General features: G+C 42.3%; 1 protein-coding gene across 1 annotated transcript in view; it reads left to right on the top strand.

Annotated features, from left to right (window-relative positions):
- Nucleotides 1-18,649, top strand: part of LOC146772938 (uncharacterized) — a 48,614-nt gene extending 29,965 nt beyond the window's left edge. The window contains exons 5-6 of the mRNA XM_085638210.1: nt 17,567-17,604; nt 17,714-18,649. Coding sequence (XP_085494336.1) covers nt 17,567-17,604; nt 17,714-17,737 — 62 coding nt within the window. The 3' untranslated portion in view covers nt 17,738-18,649. The remainder of the gene's footprint in view (nt 1-17,566; nt 17,605-17,713) is intronic.
- The last annotated feature ends 1,061 nt before the right edge of the window (nt 18,650-19,710 follow it).

Genomic DNA, 19,710 nt, shown 5'->3' with positions numbered 1-19,710 from the left:
AAACCTAGCAACCTGCTACAACAAAATAAATTACTATTATAATTACATTAAAAATTATAAATCACTTACAAAATATTATTAAAAATCATACAAACAATAACCCCAAAAATGTATATATAAACTAACACACATAAAGATACTTTAAAAAAACATTGTTTACAACTACATTATTGAAAACGATATTTGCAACTATGATATTCTTGAAAATAATATTTCCTAAAAAAAACAATATTTTAAAAATTATATTTCTGCATCATGATACTGTTGTGTCACGATATTTATTTCTTATATTTTTGCATTCGATATTTCGCACTCAATATTTTGTCCAAACGCAGCCTGCACGTATACAAGAAGCCTACTAATAGCTCAAGCACCTTGAGGTCTTAAGCTTCAGGAATCTAAGAGCCCAGTGGTGGCTGGTCATTTTTTTAAGTGGGGGGCGTAACACTTGCCACGAGTTCATCCCATTTTCCTCAAAATTTGCTTTTAGAGTTTTCCATGTGAAGAACTCCAGTACCAGAATGTTGCCATTGATACTGCCCATATAATGTGGGTGGATTGTATGTGAAAAACTACCTTCGGTAGTTCAGATCCAGCTTTTTCTTACAGTTTGCTTCCAAATGTCCTTGCCCCAGCATTTTGCCACGAGTGTCCCTATGCCAAGAATTTTCTCCAGTATGCAAGCACCAGCATTTTTTGCACATGGTCCTCCATTCTATGAATTACTTCTAGTATGTCAGAGCCTGTATTTTGCCATTGGAGCCCTTATGCCAATAATTAGTTCCAATATGCCTGTAGCAACCTGTGACTTTGGATGTCGCCATAAGCCCAGAATTAAATTGACTCACATGCATTAAATATGGTGGATAGTTACTTTTCCAGGGTCTTGGCTTCATGTCCACTGACTTGAGTCAGAATTGCTGGCATATGGCTAAACTTAAATTTATGTTCTTCTGCTTACTTCTGTTGGCTGAGAATTAAGCTAGACTCCTTCTGGGAATAGTGTTGGAACAATTAGGTGTATCATTCAACTTCTGCTAGAGTTAGAGACTGCAACTCGATATATATTGGCATTAGCACTTGCTTGGCTGAGGCCGAGGTGACAGAATTGGTACATTTACTTGCCAAATATCTCCAAGAAGTTGGCCTTCTTGTCCACACGTGAGGACATCACATGATCCTTGATGGCTGACACTATTCCACAAATAGGGAATTCCCAGAGTTTAACACTGGATGTCTCCTAGGAGACTTAATTTCTTTAAAGGCTTGCACTTATTGGCAAATATGGCAGACTGTGTGAGACCCTAAGGCTCTTTGTCCATAGCTAGCTTTGGTGGTGTAAACTGTTACTCCTACTGAGGCACAGATGTCTCATTCTCTGGTGTGGTGAGATGATCTCAATCGCAAAAGCCTTGTCAATTACAACAGGTTATCAACTGGTAGTACCCAGGTCCATGTGGGAACCACTGCTGAGCTCTGGACCGGTGCACAGTTCCCTCAAACAAGCTCTCTTGCAAGGAAGAGGCTTGGGAATGGATCCATGAGGGGAATGCACTGAATGCCAAGCTAGAGAGGCAAGACCTGGGATCATGCCAACGAGATCAGGACTGGTGACAGTTGGTTACACGTCGGACAGAGTTACTGGTGCTTTGGGCTCGTCCTATAGCTTCAGGTGCGGTACCAGAGACTATGGTGCTTGCATTGGCGATGGCAAGGGAATCCAACATGTATCCCGCCAGAGACTTGGCAGTAATAGTCTTCAATAGACGTGGTTCCCTGTTGGTTAGTACTGCCTTGAGTAACTGACGAAAAAGCCTCATTTGGATCCACTCAATGAAATATTGAGGCTGATTCACAGAGGTAAACTTAGGACAGTCATATCTTTTTATGTGGAAAGACTTCATACTCATAAATATACTACTTGTAAGTGCCTTTGTGAATAGAAAACAATCATAAACTTACACAAATGTGTAAGTTTACTATTGTGAATCAGACCCCCAACTGTTCCCTATTCTGCTGTTGCTGTCCAGAATCCTAAAAAAAACCTGTTAGGTATCACATCTCCTGGAACTAGGCAACATCCTACATCCTTTTACGTCTGGTTTCGGTCCCAATGAGGTGACCCATATGGTCTTGCATGAGGGACAACATTTTAACCTCAACTGAAGGGCTGAAGGGTTTAGAGAAGGATGCATGTAAGTAAGACGGGCCTTAGAAAATTCCACTTTGTCTTCAACACTCATTCCAAAGTTGGTTCCTTCTTCACCCCTCCGAACAGAGTTGATTGTTGGGTCCTTATAGTATCACTTCCTCGTCCACTCTTATGTATTCATGGTCCTCTGGTTTTGAGGCTAATAAATGGGAGGAACTCGAAGTGTGAGTCTTATGTTGAGGACATGCAGATATACATATCTGTTGGCAGAAATATAGATCAGCTGAACCACGATGGAAGTCATTCTGTTTGTCTCCATAACACTAGCTTAAATAAGTGAGGTTAGTTTGACGCAAATGTTTCGTCCCTTCACTCATTTGTTGACATATATTGTTGTGAAAATAAGCCTGCAATAATTAAATAATCATTGCTTTCCTACTTATGTTTTAATCATTGACCCTTCATCTAGCATAAATGGAGAAGACACGTTAAACTCTGCATCCACTCCTGGTGTTCTGCCTATAAATTGCTTTCCTATTTTCTGCACTCCATGAGACCTGCCAACTCACATGGTGACAATGTGTGTCACACGATAATGGCTCCCTTCACACGTTCATCCAGTGAGGGGCCGAAATGATACAGTGGCATGGACTGTGAGCTGGAAACCACTGCAAAGAGTGGATTGTGAGCTCGTCTTTGGAGGCTGTAAGTAGCTGATGTCCATTAAGGGGGTTGGCAACACCCCAAGACATTGGCAGCAGCTGCAACAACCTTTTGGGGGTTTTTGGGAGGGAGAAGGAGGTCAATGGGGCCAGGAGACGGGGGCACACAGCCTCTCTGGCAGTTGCCCCTTCTCACAATGCAAATTTTATTGATCAAGTTGGCAGGTCTGCTCCACATTGTGTCCTCAAATGTCTGGCTTCGTGCTTTTGCACTGTCTTCTCCTCTCACTGTCTTTCACTTGTCCAAGTACCCTCCTGAGTAGACACAGGAATAATGCAGCTGCAGCGGATGAGGTGTAACCAAAAAGTTAAGGAGCGGGTAGTGATGCCTTAGATTTATGCTTTGAAGCTGTTTTATGAGAGTTTTTTTTTTTTTTTTTTTTTTTAAAAACCTTTATTGACATTTCAACCAAAGACAAGTATGGGCCTACAACCCCCGGGGCCGGCCGCTAAGCAGTTAGAGTAACAGAAAGCAAAGTTTAATCACATGCAGCACCTCGGGGAGCAGATTCTCCATGCTAGTATACTCTTGGCCACTGAACAGCACTAGTAGGAAACCAGGATATAAAAGGTTTTCATTTTATAATAGAGGATGGAAGGGTCAGGTGCCAAACAATTTCCCAGGAGCGAAAAATGGCAGGCAGAATAGTAAACGTCAACAATAAACAGCAATCGATCAAGTCAATGGCGCTGAAACAGGAGGTTCAGGATGTGGAGGAATATCACGAGCAATTGCGCCTGCAGTCCCCTGCCCTAAGACCCAGAAAACACCACGGAAATTGAGGCACAGATGAAAAAGCAGTGATTGACAGCGAAGGAAACCTACCGTACTGACCCCAGAAAAGAAAAGACAAAGAAGGATAAGAGAAGAAAAAGGAGGCCATAGAAACAAAGTAAAAAACTAAAAAATCCCCTCCCCCAACCCCCCACCCTGCACCCCTGCAAATGACTACGGCTCCCCCCCCAGCAGTGTGCCTGTCGCCCCAGAACCAGACCCGAAATATAGAAGAAACAGAGAAAAAGGAGAAAGAAAGGAAACCCCACCTGACGGGGAAATGGAGAGATTATTAATAAACTGGAGGAGGGCCTTCAAACATGCCCCCGGCTTCTCCCTCCCGCACAATATGTTCCTCCCCAAGGTAAACAGTAAACAACAAAAATCGACCATGTCAAAGAGAAATGGGGAGCATTATTCACCTACTACACTATTAGTTATGCCGTGGGAGCACGCATCCCCCGTGCCCGCCCGCCTATTAAATGACAACCTCTGAAGGATCAGCCTTATCCTTGGCCTCTCTTTGCGAATCCACCAATGCATACCCCTCGACCCATTGCCATGTCTAATGTGACGAGGAAGAGGAGCGTCCAAAAAAGACCAGAAAGCGACACACACATGTAGTGTGGATGTCGCTGAATACCAACACAGTCATCATCATGGAGGATCATCTTTCCCGGTACTGCCCCAGGACATGCGTTGCACACAAGGTCCAGGAAGGAGGAACCAGCCAGAGCAGGCGACCGTTGCTTGAATATTGCCTGGGTCGCCGGAGGCCGTGCGCGGGACAAAGTCACCACCTTCTGCTCAAATCTAAAACCTCCGGAACAGACCAAACCCACAGCCAGCCGACCACACGCTGCCACATTGTCCGAAGTTTCCAGCTTTCCCTTATTCACAGGGGCGGCCACGACACTTTCCTCCTGTGTAAAGTGAAACAAGTCCTTGTGTACCTGGGGACAGGCAGATCGCAACTGTTCCGACGCTGACGCGATACCATCAAGCTTTCTCCCCAATACCCGGGCGCCGTGAACCAGGGTGGAATGAAGGGCACCGAGAGCTTCGAGAAGGTCGCCGTACCCCAGCACAGCTCCCCGTGCCCGCTCCGCTACGCTCCTCTTCGCCACACACTCCCAATCTTGCTGAGACCCAGTATACAGGATGATAGACTCCATCCTATCAAGATGGCCGCAGGGTAGTTCCACCCCAGATTGGGACCGGGACTCAGGCACAAGCGCATCCAGTTCCATGTCACTGCAAACAGGGTTCCGGGGGCAGGCAAAATATGTGTCCAGTGTGTGGTCACAGGTAACAGCCATCCTCACCCTGGACCAGTACCCGTGAAAATTCGGTAGTAGCCCGCGAAAATCGGGACGAGTTACAGGCAGCGTCCGAGCAGCTCACTGGCGAGGGCTCAGGCAATTACCGAAGAATCTTGGAATTGCCACCTCGGGCATGCACTCGTTCCGCTACGCTCAGTGGCAGGAATGACCACAGCGAAATTCAGGCCAGTATTCGCACCGCTCCGGTATTCCGACTCCACCCAGTCACCAATGGCCGCTGTTATTGAACTGCTACCCGGCCATGTTGTCCACCCGAGGTCCCGGTTCCAGGGTTGCACAGGCCGCAAACTTCAAATGAACATTTCTCCGGCGGTACCGCCGCCAGAAACTTCAGAATCACACGATCGGTCGCCACTCTCAACCACCAACACGGGCATGTAGCGCAGGCTAAGGGTCTCATGCAGGATATCTGTGCGGGATGTGGAGGTTCACGGAGCCGGGAGCCTACGCTGCCGTCCCGATCGCCATCTTGGCACCTCCCCCCTGTTTTATGAGAGTTGAGTTGCAATATGGACCATTTACAAGCATATGAGATAAAACTGTAATTTAGCTAGTGCTTTCTTTGCAATTGATTTTAATTAAAACTATCTTAATTACCACAATGTGCTCTACGTAGCATGTATTTAATCTTCCATATACCCCAATGATACTCAATGATATCCCATGTCCTTCACCACTTTCCAGGCATACCTCTAACACGCCCCAGGCAAGGTTTTTGTTCTATGTCTCTCAGGGTTTTTGTTCAGTGTCTCTCTTACGTCACTGCTGCCTGACAATATATTTTTTGTGTCCTGTACAAGACTTCAGGGGTCATTTCCAGTATGATTTGTAAAATAACAAGTGGTGGAGCCCAAACCTTTGCTCAGAAGCACTGCAGAAGTTTGTGGTGCCGAATTCCATTGGTTGTGTACTCTTGATTCCCCCACATGGCCTTTCTTCTGTTGCCCTTTAAATCCTTGTCTCCACATGGCTTTTCTTATATTGCCCTATAAATTCTTGTCCCCACAGGGCTTTTTTTCTATTGCCCTATAAATCCTTGTCTATTTCAGTCACTCTTGCAGGCTCGTTTTCATCCATGGCGTCTCCATTTTTCACTTTTTTCATCTTTCCCCTTTTTGTGTTTTTTTCTCTCTTTTTCTGAGTAAAGTAGGATGAGGAAAAATAAATCTGTCCCCAAAAATGAACGTCGCTTGGCCCCACCTGCAATGACCAGCTCAAATTAAGAAGTGGCAGATAGTCCTCACTCTGCTGAGGACACTGTCAGCTATACTTAAAGAACAAAAAACAGCCAACACAGCAGGAGCACTCCCGATGGATTGTAATGTTGAGCTTGCAATCTGGAGGTGATGGGCCCCTTGGCATTAGTTTTTCCTTTTGAAAAATCGTGCGGGGGACATCTTAAAATTGTTCTTGTACACGGGTGGGTGGGTTACCAACAGGAGAATCAGCATCAAGACGACTATTCTGAATGTCTGGCAAATAATTTCCCACACCAGGCTGCACCATTAAAACCTATTGGTTCTGCTGACTCTAATTGAGATAGAGGACCCATGAGGTGGGCAGAGCGGAACACTTGCTGATTGACAGCCGATGTCCCAACACTGTCCATCTCTACTTACGCACCATTGAAAAAAAATATTCAGAGGTCAGTAAATTGAGTACAATCAACGTGACGAGCTAGAACTTGGGAAACCTATGGTCCTGGGTCATCTTTTATTAAAATCTGTTCGGTGGATGGAGCCATATCTTACCCTGTTATCCAACTAAAGGGACACATTTGTGGTGGCTCGATTTAGGTTTAATTTGATACATTACCTCCTCGCCTCCTAGAGTGGATGGTCAAGTTCAGGCACCCTAGGGCCCTGTGGTTGCTACAATGTGTCTCCATAGGATACTCTACATTATTTATTTTTTATTTTTTTATTGAGAGTTCATAGACAAAAATAAACATTACAAAACATATCATATATGTTTTCCCCCCTAGCAATAAAGTTAGGAAGGTACAAAATACAAGTCATGTCCTGATCAGCTAAAGCTAACTACAGTTAAATATATATATATTCAAAATCAAACATATATAAAACAAGTATTCATAAAGTGCAATGTGCATAGTGCAGTCAATTAACAATCGAAGAGAAAAAACCCTTAAAATCTTTATCCAGCAGAGGAAATCTAACACTCGAACATACTCCAATATTTATCATATTTCCGCAGCGCCCCTGATCTCAACGCATATTTTCTTTCCCTTCTCTGAATTTTGGATAATTTTGCCTTCCATGCTTGTAAAGTTGGTACTTTCTCTGATTTCCAACACTGCAAAATAAGCGATTTTGCTATCAGAGATGCAATAAATAAGGCCTCATCGTTAGGAGTAGAGGTCGAGGAGCAACCAAGAACTGAAGTTAGTTTGTCAAAAGTAATAGTGGCTTTAATGATATTACTGAGATATTTCCCTATCCCCTTCCAGAGCTCCTGTATTTTAGGGCACTCCCAGATTATGTGTTTCCATGTACCTTTTTCTTCACAGCGGAAACACTTATCCTTAACCTGGGGATATATACTGTGAAGGAATGAGGGTGTTCTGTAGGGATGTATGACGTTACAACGCACACTTTTACAACGCATGCACTTACAACGCATTTTTTACAATGCATAATCCATTACAACGCACTACACTTACAACGCATGACACTACAACGCATTTTTAAAAACTACCATTACAACGCATACCATTACAACGCATAATATTTAATTGCATTTAAGGTAAGTATTAGATAGTATAGGGGTAAAAATTGCTATTCTAACTCCAGGGGGTGCAACAGTAGGGTAAGTGTTGGATAGTATAGGGGTAAAAATTGCTATTCTAACTCCAGGGGGTGCAACAGTAGGGTAAGTGTTGGATAGTATAGGGGTAAAAATTGCTATTCTAAATCCAGGGGATGCAACAGTAGGGTAAGTGTTGGATAGTATAGGGGTAAAAATTACTATTCTAACTCCAGGGGGTGCAACAGTAGGGTAAGTGTTGGATAGTATAGGGGTAAAAATTACTATTCTAACTCCAGGGGGTGCAACAGTAGGGTAAGTGTTGGATAGTATAGGGGTAAAAATTACTATTCTAACTCCAGGGGGTGCAACAGTAGGGTAAGTGTTGGATAGTATAGGGGTAAAAATTACTATTCTAACTCCAGGGGGTGCAACAGTAGGGTAAGTGTTGGATAGTATAGGGGTAAAAATTACTATTCTAACTCCAGGGGGTGCAACAGTAGGGTAAGTGTTGGATAGTATAGGGGTAAAAATTACTATTCTAACTCCAGGGGGTGCAACAGTAGAGTAAGTGTTGGATAGTATAGGGGTAAAAATTACTATTCTAACTCCAGGGGGTGCAACAGTAGGGTAAGTGTTGGATAGTGTAGTGCAATATTATGCGTTGTAATGGTAGGCGTTGTAATGGTATGCGTTGTAAAGGTATTTTTTAAAAATGCGTTGTAGTGTCATGCGTTGTAAGTGTAGTGCGCTGTAACAGTTGCGTTGTAAAGGTTGTTCCCCGTTCTGTAGATAAGCCACTTACTATAGAATTGCACGCGTGTAAAGTTAGAGCCTCGAAAAATAGATTTATTAAATTTATTGACTTTATTCCACATTGATCTATCAATTTCAATATCTTCCCTCTTTTTCCATCTGTCTCTGACTTTATTATACAATTCCGCTGAATTATCAGCTTTTAATTTTTGTATCCAAAAACTAATCTTTCTTTGCGTTGGATTGTTCAACTCTTCTGTTATATCGCTTTTATGAAATAGCTTATCCATATCTACCTCGTTAAACACGGCATGGAGATTGAAAAAGGACCATTTCAATATAGTGTTTGAATGATGGATCTGCCCCTTGATTTCCTCCCAGGATTTCCATCTGTTACCTAATAGAAAGTCCTCAATTTTCTCAAAACCATTCTCTTTCCAGAGACTCAAAATATTTTTATCCAGAGAACCCGCAACCCCTATATTGAAGTTGACTAAACTCGTTGACTTACTTACACTAGCAATATTATGGCATTTCATAAATTGGGTTTTCTGCTTAAATAGCCACTGGAGAGACTTATAACGGACCTTCTTTGGATTTTTTGTAATTCTTACGGGATCGATAATTTTAGATTCTAACAGCATTTTCCTCATGAAGAAATTGTCTGCCTCGTGATCTTCTGTGAAAAAAAACCTAAAACTGTGATGTGCGAAAGTAGCGTGATAATATTCTCTAATATTTTGGAGGGAGAGCCCACCTTGTGTAAACGGAAAATGTAAAGTGCTAAGTGCTAATCTCTGAGTTTTCTTTGCCCAAAGAAAAGAAGAGAACATGGCATCGATTTAAAAAAAAAAACAAAGTCTGAATTGCACAAGGGGCTGCACTAAAAAGAAAATTAAACAGAGGTATAATAGACATCCGAATTAAAGCGACGCGCCCCATTATTGATAATGGCAGTTGATTCCAGCGCTCTAATTGTAGACCAACCCTTTTTAACAGAGGCGTATAATTCAACGAATATAAATCTTCCAAATTTTCAGAGATAAAAATTCCCAAGTATCTCTTTGGTTCAGTATTATAGATCTGCCTAAATTCTGCCAATAAAGTGTCTACAGTGCAATTAACTAAAATGATTTCCGTTTTTTTAACATTTATCCTATATCCTCCTAGTAATTGAAAATCGGATTTTTTTTTTAAATTGCTACTTGTGTTGTGGACTTTGGATTTAAAAAAAGGGCGATATCATCCGCGTATAATTTTATATTTGTCATTCCGACTATAGGTACTGTATCGATCGATATCCACCTAATAGCAATCGCCAAAGGCTCAATAAATAAAGCAAATAAAATTAGCGATAAAGGGCAACCTTGCCGTGTACCTCTATTAACTAGACAAGTTCCAACATTTGTACTATTAATGATAATCTGTGCCCTAGAGTTCTCATAAAGTTGTTTCAAAAGGGAGATAAAATTGATAGGAAAATCGAAACTGTGCAAAATCGCAAAAAGACAGTCCCATGACACCAGGTCAAAGGCCTTTTCAGCGTCTAAAAAAAAGATTTGTGCTTTCACATTATTGATCTCAAAATAATCCAATGCCTCCAATAAAAATGTTGTATTCGTGTAGAGGTGCCTTCCTGCTATAAACCCGCATTGGTCGGGGTCTATAAGGGACCCTACTATTTTATTCAATCGGTTCGCAAAAAGTTTCATGAAAATTTTATAATCTGTGTTTAATAGACTAATAGGCCTGTAAGAGTTCGTATTCTCCTTGTCCTTTCCCTTTTTTAAAATGCTAACCACTACCGCAGTGTGAAAAGAGTCTGGAGGTTGCCCTCCTTGCAATATATAATTTGCTAAAATTAAAAACTCATTGCGAAGGGTACCCTCAAATTTTTAAAACAATTACGCGGGAAACCATCATCACCAGTAGCCTTGCCACAGGGGAGAGAGTGAATAACCTCATCTAATTCAGCCTTTGTGAATTCCTCGACCAGCAACTTTTTCTCCTCATGATGTAATTTCGGTATTTGGAGCGTATCTAAAAATTCCCTAATAATTTCTATTACAGCACCTATGCTTGTATTTGTTTGATAGAGGCCCTCATAATGTTTTAAAAACAACTCCCCTATGGATACTGAGTTTTTCACTTTGACTTTGGTGACTGGATCAAAAAGTTGATCTATCCTATTGCGAGTTTGATTTTCTTTGGCTTGCCACGCCAACAGTTTTCCTGTATATTCGCTTTCTTCGTAAAGTTTCTGTGCATAGAGGTTACTGTTTGTGTCAGCCAGATCGTAATAAAATTCCTTCATCATTTTCTTTGCTTCTGCTACTTTTTGTGCCGAGGCTGAAGATCTTACCCTGTAATGCTCCTGGTTCGCATGTATCAGATTTGTCTGTATCATATTTTTTTCATCTCTTTTTGCCCTCTGCTTCGGTATTTCTTTGGAAGTGATTAATCCCCTTAAAGTAGCCTTAAGTGCATCCCAAATCATATTAATTGGAGCAGACCCTCTATTCCGTATGAAAAACTCGTCAATCTCTACCTGAATGTCGGAACACCATTGTAAATCTGAAAGGTTTAATTTGTTAAAATACCATCTTCTTGCTGACGCCAATTCATGTTTACCTATTATTAATTCCATATAAAGTGCAGCGTGATCAGAAACAGCATTCGGTAGATGATCACATTTATAAACTTCTAACCCATGTGAAGAAAGAAAAAAATCTATCCTAGATGCAGAATCATATTTTGCAGAATAACAGGCATATTGACTCTTAAGGGTATTGAAAGAACGCCAGTGATCGATAACATCCAGATCCGATTTACAACTCTGTAGGGTGATGGCAACTTGGGGTTTATTCTGGCGCCGGTCTTTTTTAGATGAGTCAATTACAGGATTCTGTAAAAATTTAAAATCCCCCCCCATATTATTTGCCCGGGAATACCCGTCAAAGCTTGTTTCAACTGCAAAATTGGAAGCGGATCATCTATCACTGGTGCATATATTGTCGCTAATATTATATTTACGTAATTTAATTTACCATAAGCAAATGCCCATCTTCCGCCAGGGTCAGTAGATGACCCTTCCAAATGGAAGCCTATGTGTTTTCCTATTAAAATGCACCCCCCCTCTATGCTAATCCAGCTACTGATGAAATCCTGTGATCCGCCCAACCCTTTAAGATATTATCAGATTGTAAAGAGGATCTGTGATGGGTCTCTTGAAGGAAAACAATATCGGGGCTGAGAGTTCTTAACCAACATTCGATAGCATTTTTCTTACGAACGTTATTCAGACCATTTGTCAGGTACTTTAGAAAATGACCCATCTCTAGTGCAGAAATACGCAAACAGTAAAGTGCAAATGCATACATGTAAACCCCCTTTTTAAGCAGCTGTGCAAAATCGTGCAAAATCATACAAAGTCGTGCAAAATCAGCAATAAACGTGCAAATAGCATTAAGCTCAAAATCTTATAATTCTTATAATTCTTTCCGAGTATAAACAAGCTATCGGAAGTTTGAACCCTATTCCAATCATCACTTGTAGAGGAACCCCCCGACTCAAATCCGGAGGCACCCTTCCATGTGAAAGAAAGAATTTGATAAACTCAATTAGGAAAAAACAGACCATTGCTAACAATGATTTTTTTTTTCCCCCCCGTAGTTGTACTCCTGACTGATCAAGTAACTTCTTAGCATATGAACTCTCTTTTTTTCTCTCTGCAACACCCCCTTCACCAACCCACCCCCCCACCCCCGCTAGAGTGGACGGTAACCCCCCATGACCCACTTCCGTCCCCCTCTGTTCACTTTTCTTCTGTAGGGATGCCATTTTTTTGCATCCTTTTGCGCTTCCTGTTCCGTCATCCACCCGGCCCTTACTTTTTCAAGGAAACAATTAATTATCCATCACCCGATTGAATCACAGACCTTCCAGAAATGACTGAGCTTCTTGTAAATCTGTAAAAATAAAAAATCTCCCTTTTGCTAACACCTTCAATTTAGATTGCTGGACGATCATAGCTTGGATACCCTTAACCTTAAAGGAGTCGATCATCTTGACAAAGTCTCTGCGTCTATGGGCAGATGCTGCTGACATATCAGAAAAAATCCAAAAATGTTTTACTTCATCAGCATTGAATGTTCTTCTTGAGAAGGCTGTATTGAGGATTCTCTCTTTCACCCTATAATCTGAGAAATTAAGTAAAATTGTAGGAGAATATTTTAGGTTATTGGGTTTATATGCAGGGACTCTGTGTGCTCTGCTGATTGTTAAGTCTCCTTGTAATTCGGGGATAGCTTTTTTTTAAAGGGACTCTGTCCATTTCACCATGTCCGTATCCGCCATGCCTTCTGGAATGCCCACTAGGCGTAGATTGGATCGTCTATCATAGTTTTCTAATTCTTGCAGTTTTTCCGCTAGTTGGGATTTCTCCTTATTTGCCACACATAAGTCTTTCTGAATTATAGTTAAAGAGTCCTCGAAGGTTGAAATACGAGCTTCAGCTTCCAAGACCCTTAAAGGAAGGTTTCCAAAATGCTCCTCTATTTTTGTGAGCCTTTCATGAAGTTGTGATATCTCATCAGCTTGGGAGATTTTAAAATCCCTTATCTCACGAAGTATTATTACCAGCATCTCTTCAACCGAATTTATTTTTTTGGCATTAGGAAGTAAACTTACTGCCTCTTCTTGGGTCAGTAATGGACCCAATCCTTGACCTGAGTCTGGCACTGACAAGGTAGTGAGAGGTGATGAGGAGACAGAGTTTACACATAGTACTTTCCCCACAACTTGCACCACCTTTACAGTCTCTCCGGGGTATGCTGGGTCTGATGGAGTTGAGACACGCCCTCAATTAAAGACGAGCAGCAAGTTGGAGAAGACTGGTTCTGTGGAAGAGATGGTAGAACAATAGAGTGAAGCGGAGAAGCATTTGGTCTCACCAATGATGGCTCTGTTAACCCAGCCTCTATCACAGGCATTGTTGGAGCCCTTGAAAGCCCATTTACACTGGAAGCTCCTCGCTCAGCCGCGCAGTTTAACCCACTTTGGCTGGTATCATCCCTTGTTGGGGTACTTATAATTCGCCTCGAGGGCAGAGGTTTAGAAAAAAGGGGGTACTGCTTAGGGCTCAATTGATTCTCGACACCACCTATGGTCCCGGCAATTGTGGCGGTATTGTCCATATTAACCAATTTATCCTCTTTGTTATTTACCTCAATTCTCTCAATTCCTTCAACTCTGTCTCCAACTAACAGTCCACTCAATTCCGCCAATAATTCAGATAGTGACTCTACATCCACTGCCTCATCATCCTCCTCCTCCTCGAAATCATCCTCCCCCATTAGCTTATTTGATATACGATGTTTATTTTGTCTATATTTTTCCGCTGCTTTAAGCTTTTGGGCGTTTCTTTGTTGCACCCTTCTGGTAGATTTTTCTCACCTTTGCAGGCAGGTACAGGTACTGGTGTGGCCACCGATGGAGATTTTAGGAGTTCCCTCACCAAGTCTGTTTTAACCTGTCTGCCTCTGGCTTTCGTTGCCATGACTGCGGAGGGAGATTATAGTAGACAGCAACAATTAGAGGAATTAGAGGAAAATAGGAGATTTCTTTTCTTTTCTACAATACTGCCCCCGACTCAGCTCGGCCCGAATATTTCACCCAACAAAACAGCTCCACAACAGCTCCGCTCATCCAAGTCGAAGTATGGCCAGAGTCGTCGAGGGCCGTGGGCAAAGCAGACACATCAATCCAGTCCTTCAGAGCAACAGTCCGCAAACTGAAAGAACTCTCACCCCAGCTGCCCAGCGCTGGATGTCAGCGTCGACACTCGGCCCGCCCAGCCGCGGCTCCTCTCCTCTCCCCCGCCGTCCTGGCTGTCCCGGTCATCGACAACAGACAACAAGCCTCAGGCGAACACGCAACTCTCCCAGCGCTACCATGCAGAGCATCAGCGGTTTCCATCGGCGGACATCGTGCGGCAAGAAGGGACGGGGCTCCGTGAACAGGAAGCACAACGGCGACGTGCGTGGGTTCACGTCAGCCTTCCTGCATCGTCTCACCAAGGCAGAGTACAGAGGCCATTGGCTCGGATTAGTCGGCCTGGCGGGCCCCCAGGATACTCTACATTTTGAATTGTTGTGTAAATATTTTAGTGTCCCTAAGAAGCGTTTCCTCCTCCCAGTTTTGAACGCTATGGACTTTTCCCAAGCTTGCCCGGTGCGTATGTATCTGCAGGCCACGCCAACAGTTTTCCTGTATATTCGCTTTCTTCGTAAAGTTTCTGTGCATAGAGGTTACTGTTTGTGTCAGCCAGATCGTAATAAAATTCCTTCATCATTTTCTTTGCTTCTGCTACTTTTTGTGCCGAGGCTGAAGATCTTACCCTGTAATGCTCCTGGTTCGCATGTATCAGATTTGTCTGTATCATATTTTTGTCCTCTCTTTTTGCCCTCTGCTTCGGTATTTCTTTGGAAGTGATTAATCCCCTTAAAGTAGCCTTAAGTACATCCCAAATCATATTAATTGGAGCAGACCCTCTATTCCGTATGAAAAACTCGTCAATCTCTACCTGAATGTCGGAACACCATTGTAAATCTGAAAGGTTTAATTTGTTAAAATACCATCTTCTTGCTGACGCCAATTCATGTTTACCTATTATTAATTCCATATAAAGTGCAGCGTGATCAGAAACAGCATTCGGTAGATGATCACATTTATAAACTTCTAACCCATGTGAAGAAAGAAAAAAATCTATCCTAGATGCAGAATCATATTTTGCAGAATAACAGGCATATTGACTCTTAAGGGTATTGAAAGAACGCCAGTGATCGATAACATCCAGATCCGATTTACAACTCTGTAGGGTGATGGCAACTTGGGGTTTATTCTGGCGCCGGTCTTTTTTAGATGAGTCAATTACAGGATTCTGTAAAAATTTAAAATCCCCCCCCATATTATTTGCCCGGGAATACCAGTCAAAGCTTGTTTCAACTGCAAAATTGGAAGCGGATCATCTATCACTGGTGCATATATTGTCGCTAATATTATATTTACGTAATTTAATTTACCATAAGCAAATGCCCATCTTCCGCCAGGGTCAGTAGATGACCCTTCCAAATGGAAGCCTATGTGTTTTCCTATTAAAATGCACCCCCCCCCTCTATGCTAATCCAGCTACTGATGAAATCCTGTGATCCGCCCAACCCTTTAAGATATTATCAGATTGTAAAGAGGATCTGTGATGGGTCTCTTGAAGGAAAACAATATCGGGGCTGAGAGTTCTTAACCAACATTCGATAGCATTTTTCTTACGAACGTTATTCAGACCATTTGTCAGGTACTTTAGAAAATGACCCATCTCTAGTGCAGAAATACGCAAACAGTAAAGTGCAAATGCATACATGTAAACCCCCTTTTTAAGCAGCTGTGCAAAATCGTGCAAAATCATACAAAGTCGTGCAAAATCAGCAATAAACGTGCAAATAGCATTAAGCTCAAAATCTTATAATTCTTATAATTCTTTCCGAGTATAAACAAGCTATCGGAAGTTTGAACCCTATTCCAATCATCACTTGTAGAGGAACCCCCCGACTCAAATCCGGAGGCACCCTTCCATGTGAAAGAAAGAATTTGATAAACTCAATTAGGAAAAAACAGACCATTGCTAACAATGATTTTTTTTTTCCCCCCCGTAGTTGTACTCCTGACTGATCAAGTAACTTCTTAGCATATGAACTCTCTTTTTTTCTCTCTGCAACACCCCCTTCACCAACCCACCCCCCCACCCCCGCTAGAGTGGACGGTAACCCCCCATGACCCACTTCCGTCCCCCTCTGTTCACTTTTCTTCTGTAGGGATGCCATTTTTTCGAGGAGGAGGAGGATGATGAGGCAGTGGATGTAGAGTCACTATCTGAATTATTGGCGGAATTGAGTGGACTGTTAGTTGGAGACAGAGTTGAAGGAATTGAGAGAATTGAGGTAAATAACAAAGAGGATAAATTGGTTAATATGGACAATACCGCCACAATTGCCGGGACCATAGGTGGTGTCGAGAATCAATTGAGCCCTAAGCAGTACCCCCTTTTTTCTAAACCTCTGCCCTCGAGGCGAATTATAAGTACCCCAACAAGGGATGATACCAGCCAAAGTGGGTTAAACTGCGCGGCTGAGCGAGGAGCTTCCAGTGTAAATGGGCTTTCAAGGGCTCCAACAATGCCTGTGACAGAGGCTGGGTTAACAGAGCCATCATTGGTGAGACCAAATGCTTCTCCGCTTCACTCTATTGTTCTACCATCTCTTCCCCTCTCCCCCGCCGTCCTGGCTGTCCCGGTCATCGACAACAGACAACAAGCCTCAGGCGAACACGCAACTCTCCCAGCGCTACCATGCAGAGCATCAGCGGTTTCCATCGGCGGACATCGTGCGGCAAGAAGGGACGGGGCTCCGTGAACAGGAAGCACAACGGCGACGTGCGTGGGTTCACGTCAGCCTTCCTGCATCGTCTCACCAAGGCAGAGTACAGAGGCCATTGGCTCGGATTAGTCGGCCTGGCGGGCCCCCAGGATACTCTACATTTTGAATTGTTGTGTAAATATTTTAGTGTCCCTAAGAAGCGTTTCATCCTCCCAGTTTTGAACGCTATGGACTTTTCCCAAGCTTGCCCGGTGCGTATGTATCTGCAGGCACTGCCTAATGTGTACGTTCTATCTGCAGCTTCACGTTTCTTGCGTGCTGCTGTAAGAGCTAGGCGGTATGAGCTGGTTTAATTTTTTTTTGTGGTCCCAGTGCTTGATTTTTTATCTGTTGTTTAATGCTGTGGTTTTTGTTGCTTTTTAAAGAATTTTAATTGATATATGAATGTACTTATGGTCTTACGTTCTATTATGATTGTATTCACAATCGAATAAAGATTTTCATTGATTTAGTACCATCAGAGCAAATAACATATTTTCTTGTCGATTGTGCTTACAAAAGTCTCAAGTGCAGTGTGAAATGCTATTTAACAATGAGATGGTAATATTATTGTAATTTCTGCCTAGGGAGAAAGCAGCCAAGTATCAGATTGGAGATGTCTGAGGTATGGTGCTATATAATGAATTACAGTCACATGGACTGATTTCCTCTGTTAGAGGTCCACATGTCAAGCTCCCATCAGATATTCATGCCTCTTCTTTCGTTTATTTCAGACTGCCTATGCAACTGTAAAATAGAAGGCCTGCCCTGATTCCACTCCAGGAGACCCATATACCCCACAAGGCTCTGCTCAAGAAATGCCATCTCTTTTCACAGCGTGAAGAATTCTGAACTGACCCATGAAAAAATAAGAGAAAAAAAGAAAGAGTAAATCCAGATATTACTGTGAATTTAGATTTAAGTGGCAAATAACATGTGGGAATGGTGTTCGCCTCTGTTTTACAGTGATAAAGCTAGCATCAGCTTTTGCATACATTTCTCAATGCACTGCAGTGGTTTTGATTTGTTGTTATCATTTACTGTAAAGGAAACTTCTTGTCAATGACACAAAAGTTTATTTATGGCACATTTAACATATTTTTACACCATCTATAGAACAGAGCCTATATGAGCCTTTTCAAATGTGGTTGTTAGCAAACCTTGAATTATATAAAAAGCTTTACTTAATAAACAAATTCAAAAGCTAATGTCTGCTTATCAGTTGTTAGAAAAAAATATATATGTATACACTGTACAGCATATGTAATAACATTTATACAACAAATATAAGTTTTTCCAATGTAACCACTAAGGGCAAAGTGGTAAAGGAAATGTAAACAATGTATGGAGAAGCTCGAATAAAGAAATAATAGCATATTTAACTTTGACATGCATAGGTTGACCTTTGCTTACCCTGAAAATCTTTATGTACCAGAGAGGTGTATAAGAAAATACGAAGTGGCTAATGTACAATCCTCTGAAAAGAAGTGGTAACACAATCTCCTCCACAGAGTAAGTTGCACTGGTGGATTCTGTGTTAGTAGGCCTACTATCACCATATAATTTCCATTGATTGACTGTCTTACTAAGAAATTACCATATCCATTTTTTTAAAGTGTGTTTATTTTATTCGCATTATTAAGTAAATAAACAAAAAATATTGCGCACATGACAATAGCCTGTCTGGCTCGATTTCATTGTGTCTTAGTTGGAGTGGGAATAACATGATCCACATCACAATGACCCAGTACACATGATGAAACAGCACAACAATAGGCACATGGAATGCAGTATTGAACATAAGGAAAGACTGTTAGTAGCATGCCAGAAGGACAGCACTTTGGCTGACAGCAAATAATGATTCATAACATTACTGAATGCAAGGAAAACAAAAACTAATCAGAAATAACACCATGAGTAAACAATCAGTGAGTTCAGAATGGTTGAGCCTAGAATGTGTGAAACAGAAAGAGGTAGTAGGGAGGGTGGGGCAAGATTGGGCAAGGGAGGTAAGGGCCAGGATCATCTGACAGGAGCCCAATAGGCACACCACACATGCATACATTCATTCAGCGCAGGCCAGGACAGACAGTGCACCCGCCGAGGCATCAACCAATCACCCGCGCAGAAACTAAACTAACTGTGTCCTTCCTATCCACAGCCAATTCTGTCTCCTCCTGTGGACACTGCTAGATGTGACTTATCCCTACTCTCAAATGTTGAGACCTCTGTGGAAGATCCTGCAGTGTCTCCTGGGTCATTAAATGCTGCTAGCACCTCAGCCCTCAAGGGCGCAAAAGGGTGTTTACGGACGAAATGAAGAGAAAACTGGGACACGTGTGCTATATTTGGAGCATTGTACAATTAAGTCAAAAGCGATACATACTGCTCACCTTGCCTATCAAACACTATGACCAGAATTGGCCCTGACCCCTTGGATGATGCACCCCCCCCTCACCTCAACCATCCGCCACCTATCATTCAAAGCCATGGCTACAAGTTCTCACTACTAACTTAGGGCCTGATTTAGATCTCGGCGGACGGGTTACTTTATCACAACAGTGACAATATCCCGTCGCCGAAATAGAAATCCCATAGGATATAATGGGATTCATATTTTGGAGGATGGGATATCCCATCCGTTAAGATCTAAATCGGCCCCTAGTCTCCACTGAAAATGAAATTGTCTTATAAACGTTTGTGTATCGTGTATAAGAATGGAATGATGTAA

Source organism: Triturus cristatus, chromosome 12, assembly GCF_964204655.1.
Source record: "Triturus cristatus chromosome 12, aTriCri1.1, whole genome shotgun sequence".
Taxonomy (NCBI): domain Eukaryota; kingdom Metazoa; phylum Chordata; class Amphibia; order Caudata; family Salamandridae; genus Triturus; species Triturus cristatus.
The sequence above is the reverse complement of the archived record's forward strand: the minus strand, read 5'-3'. Positions and strand labels throughout refer to the sequence as shown.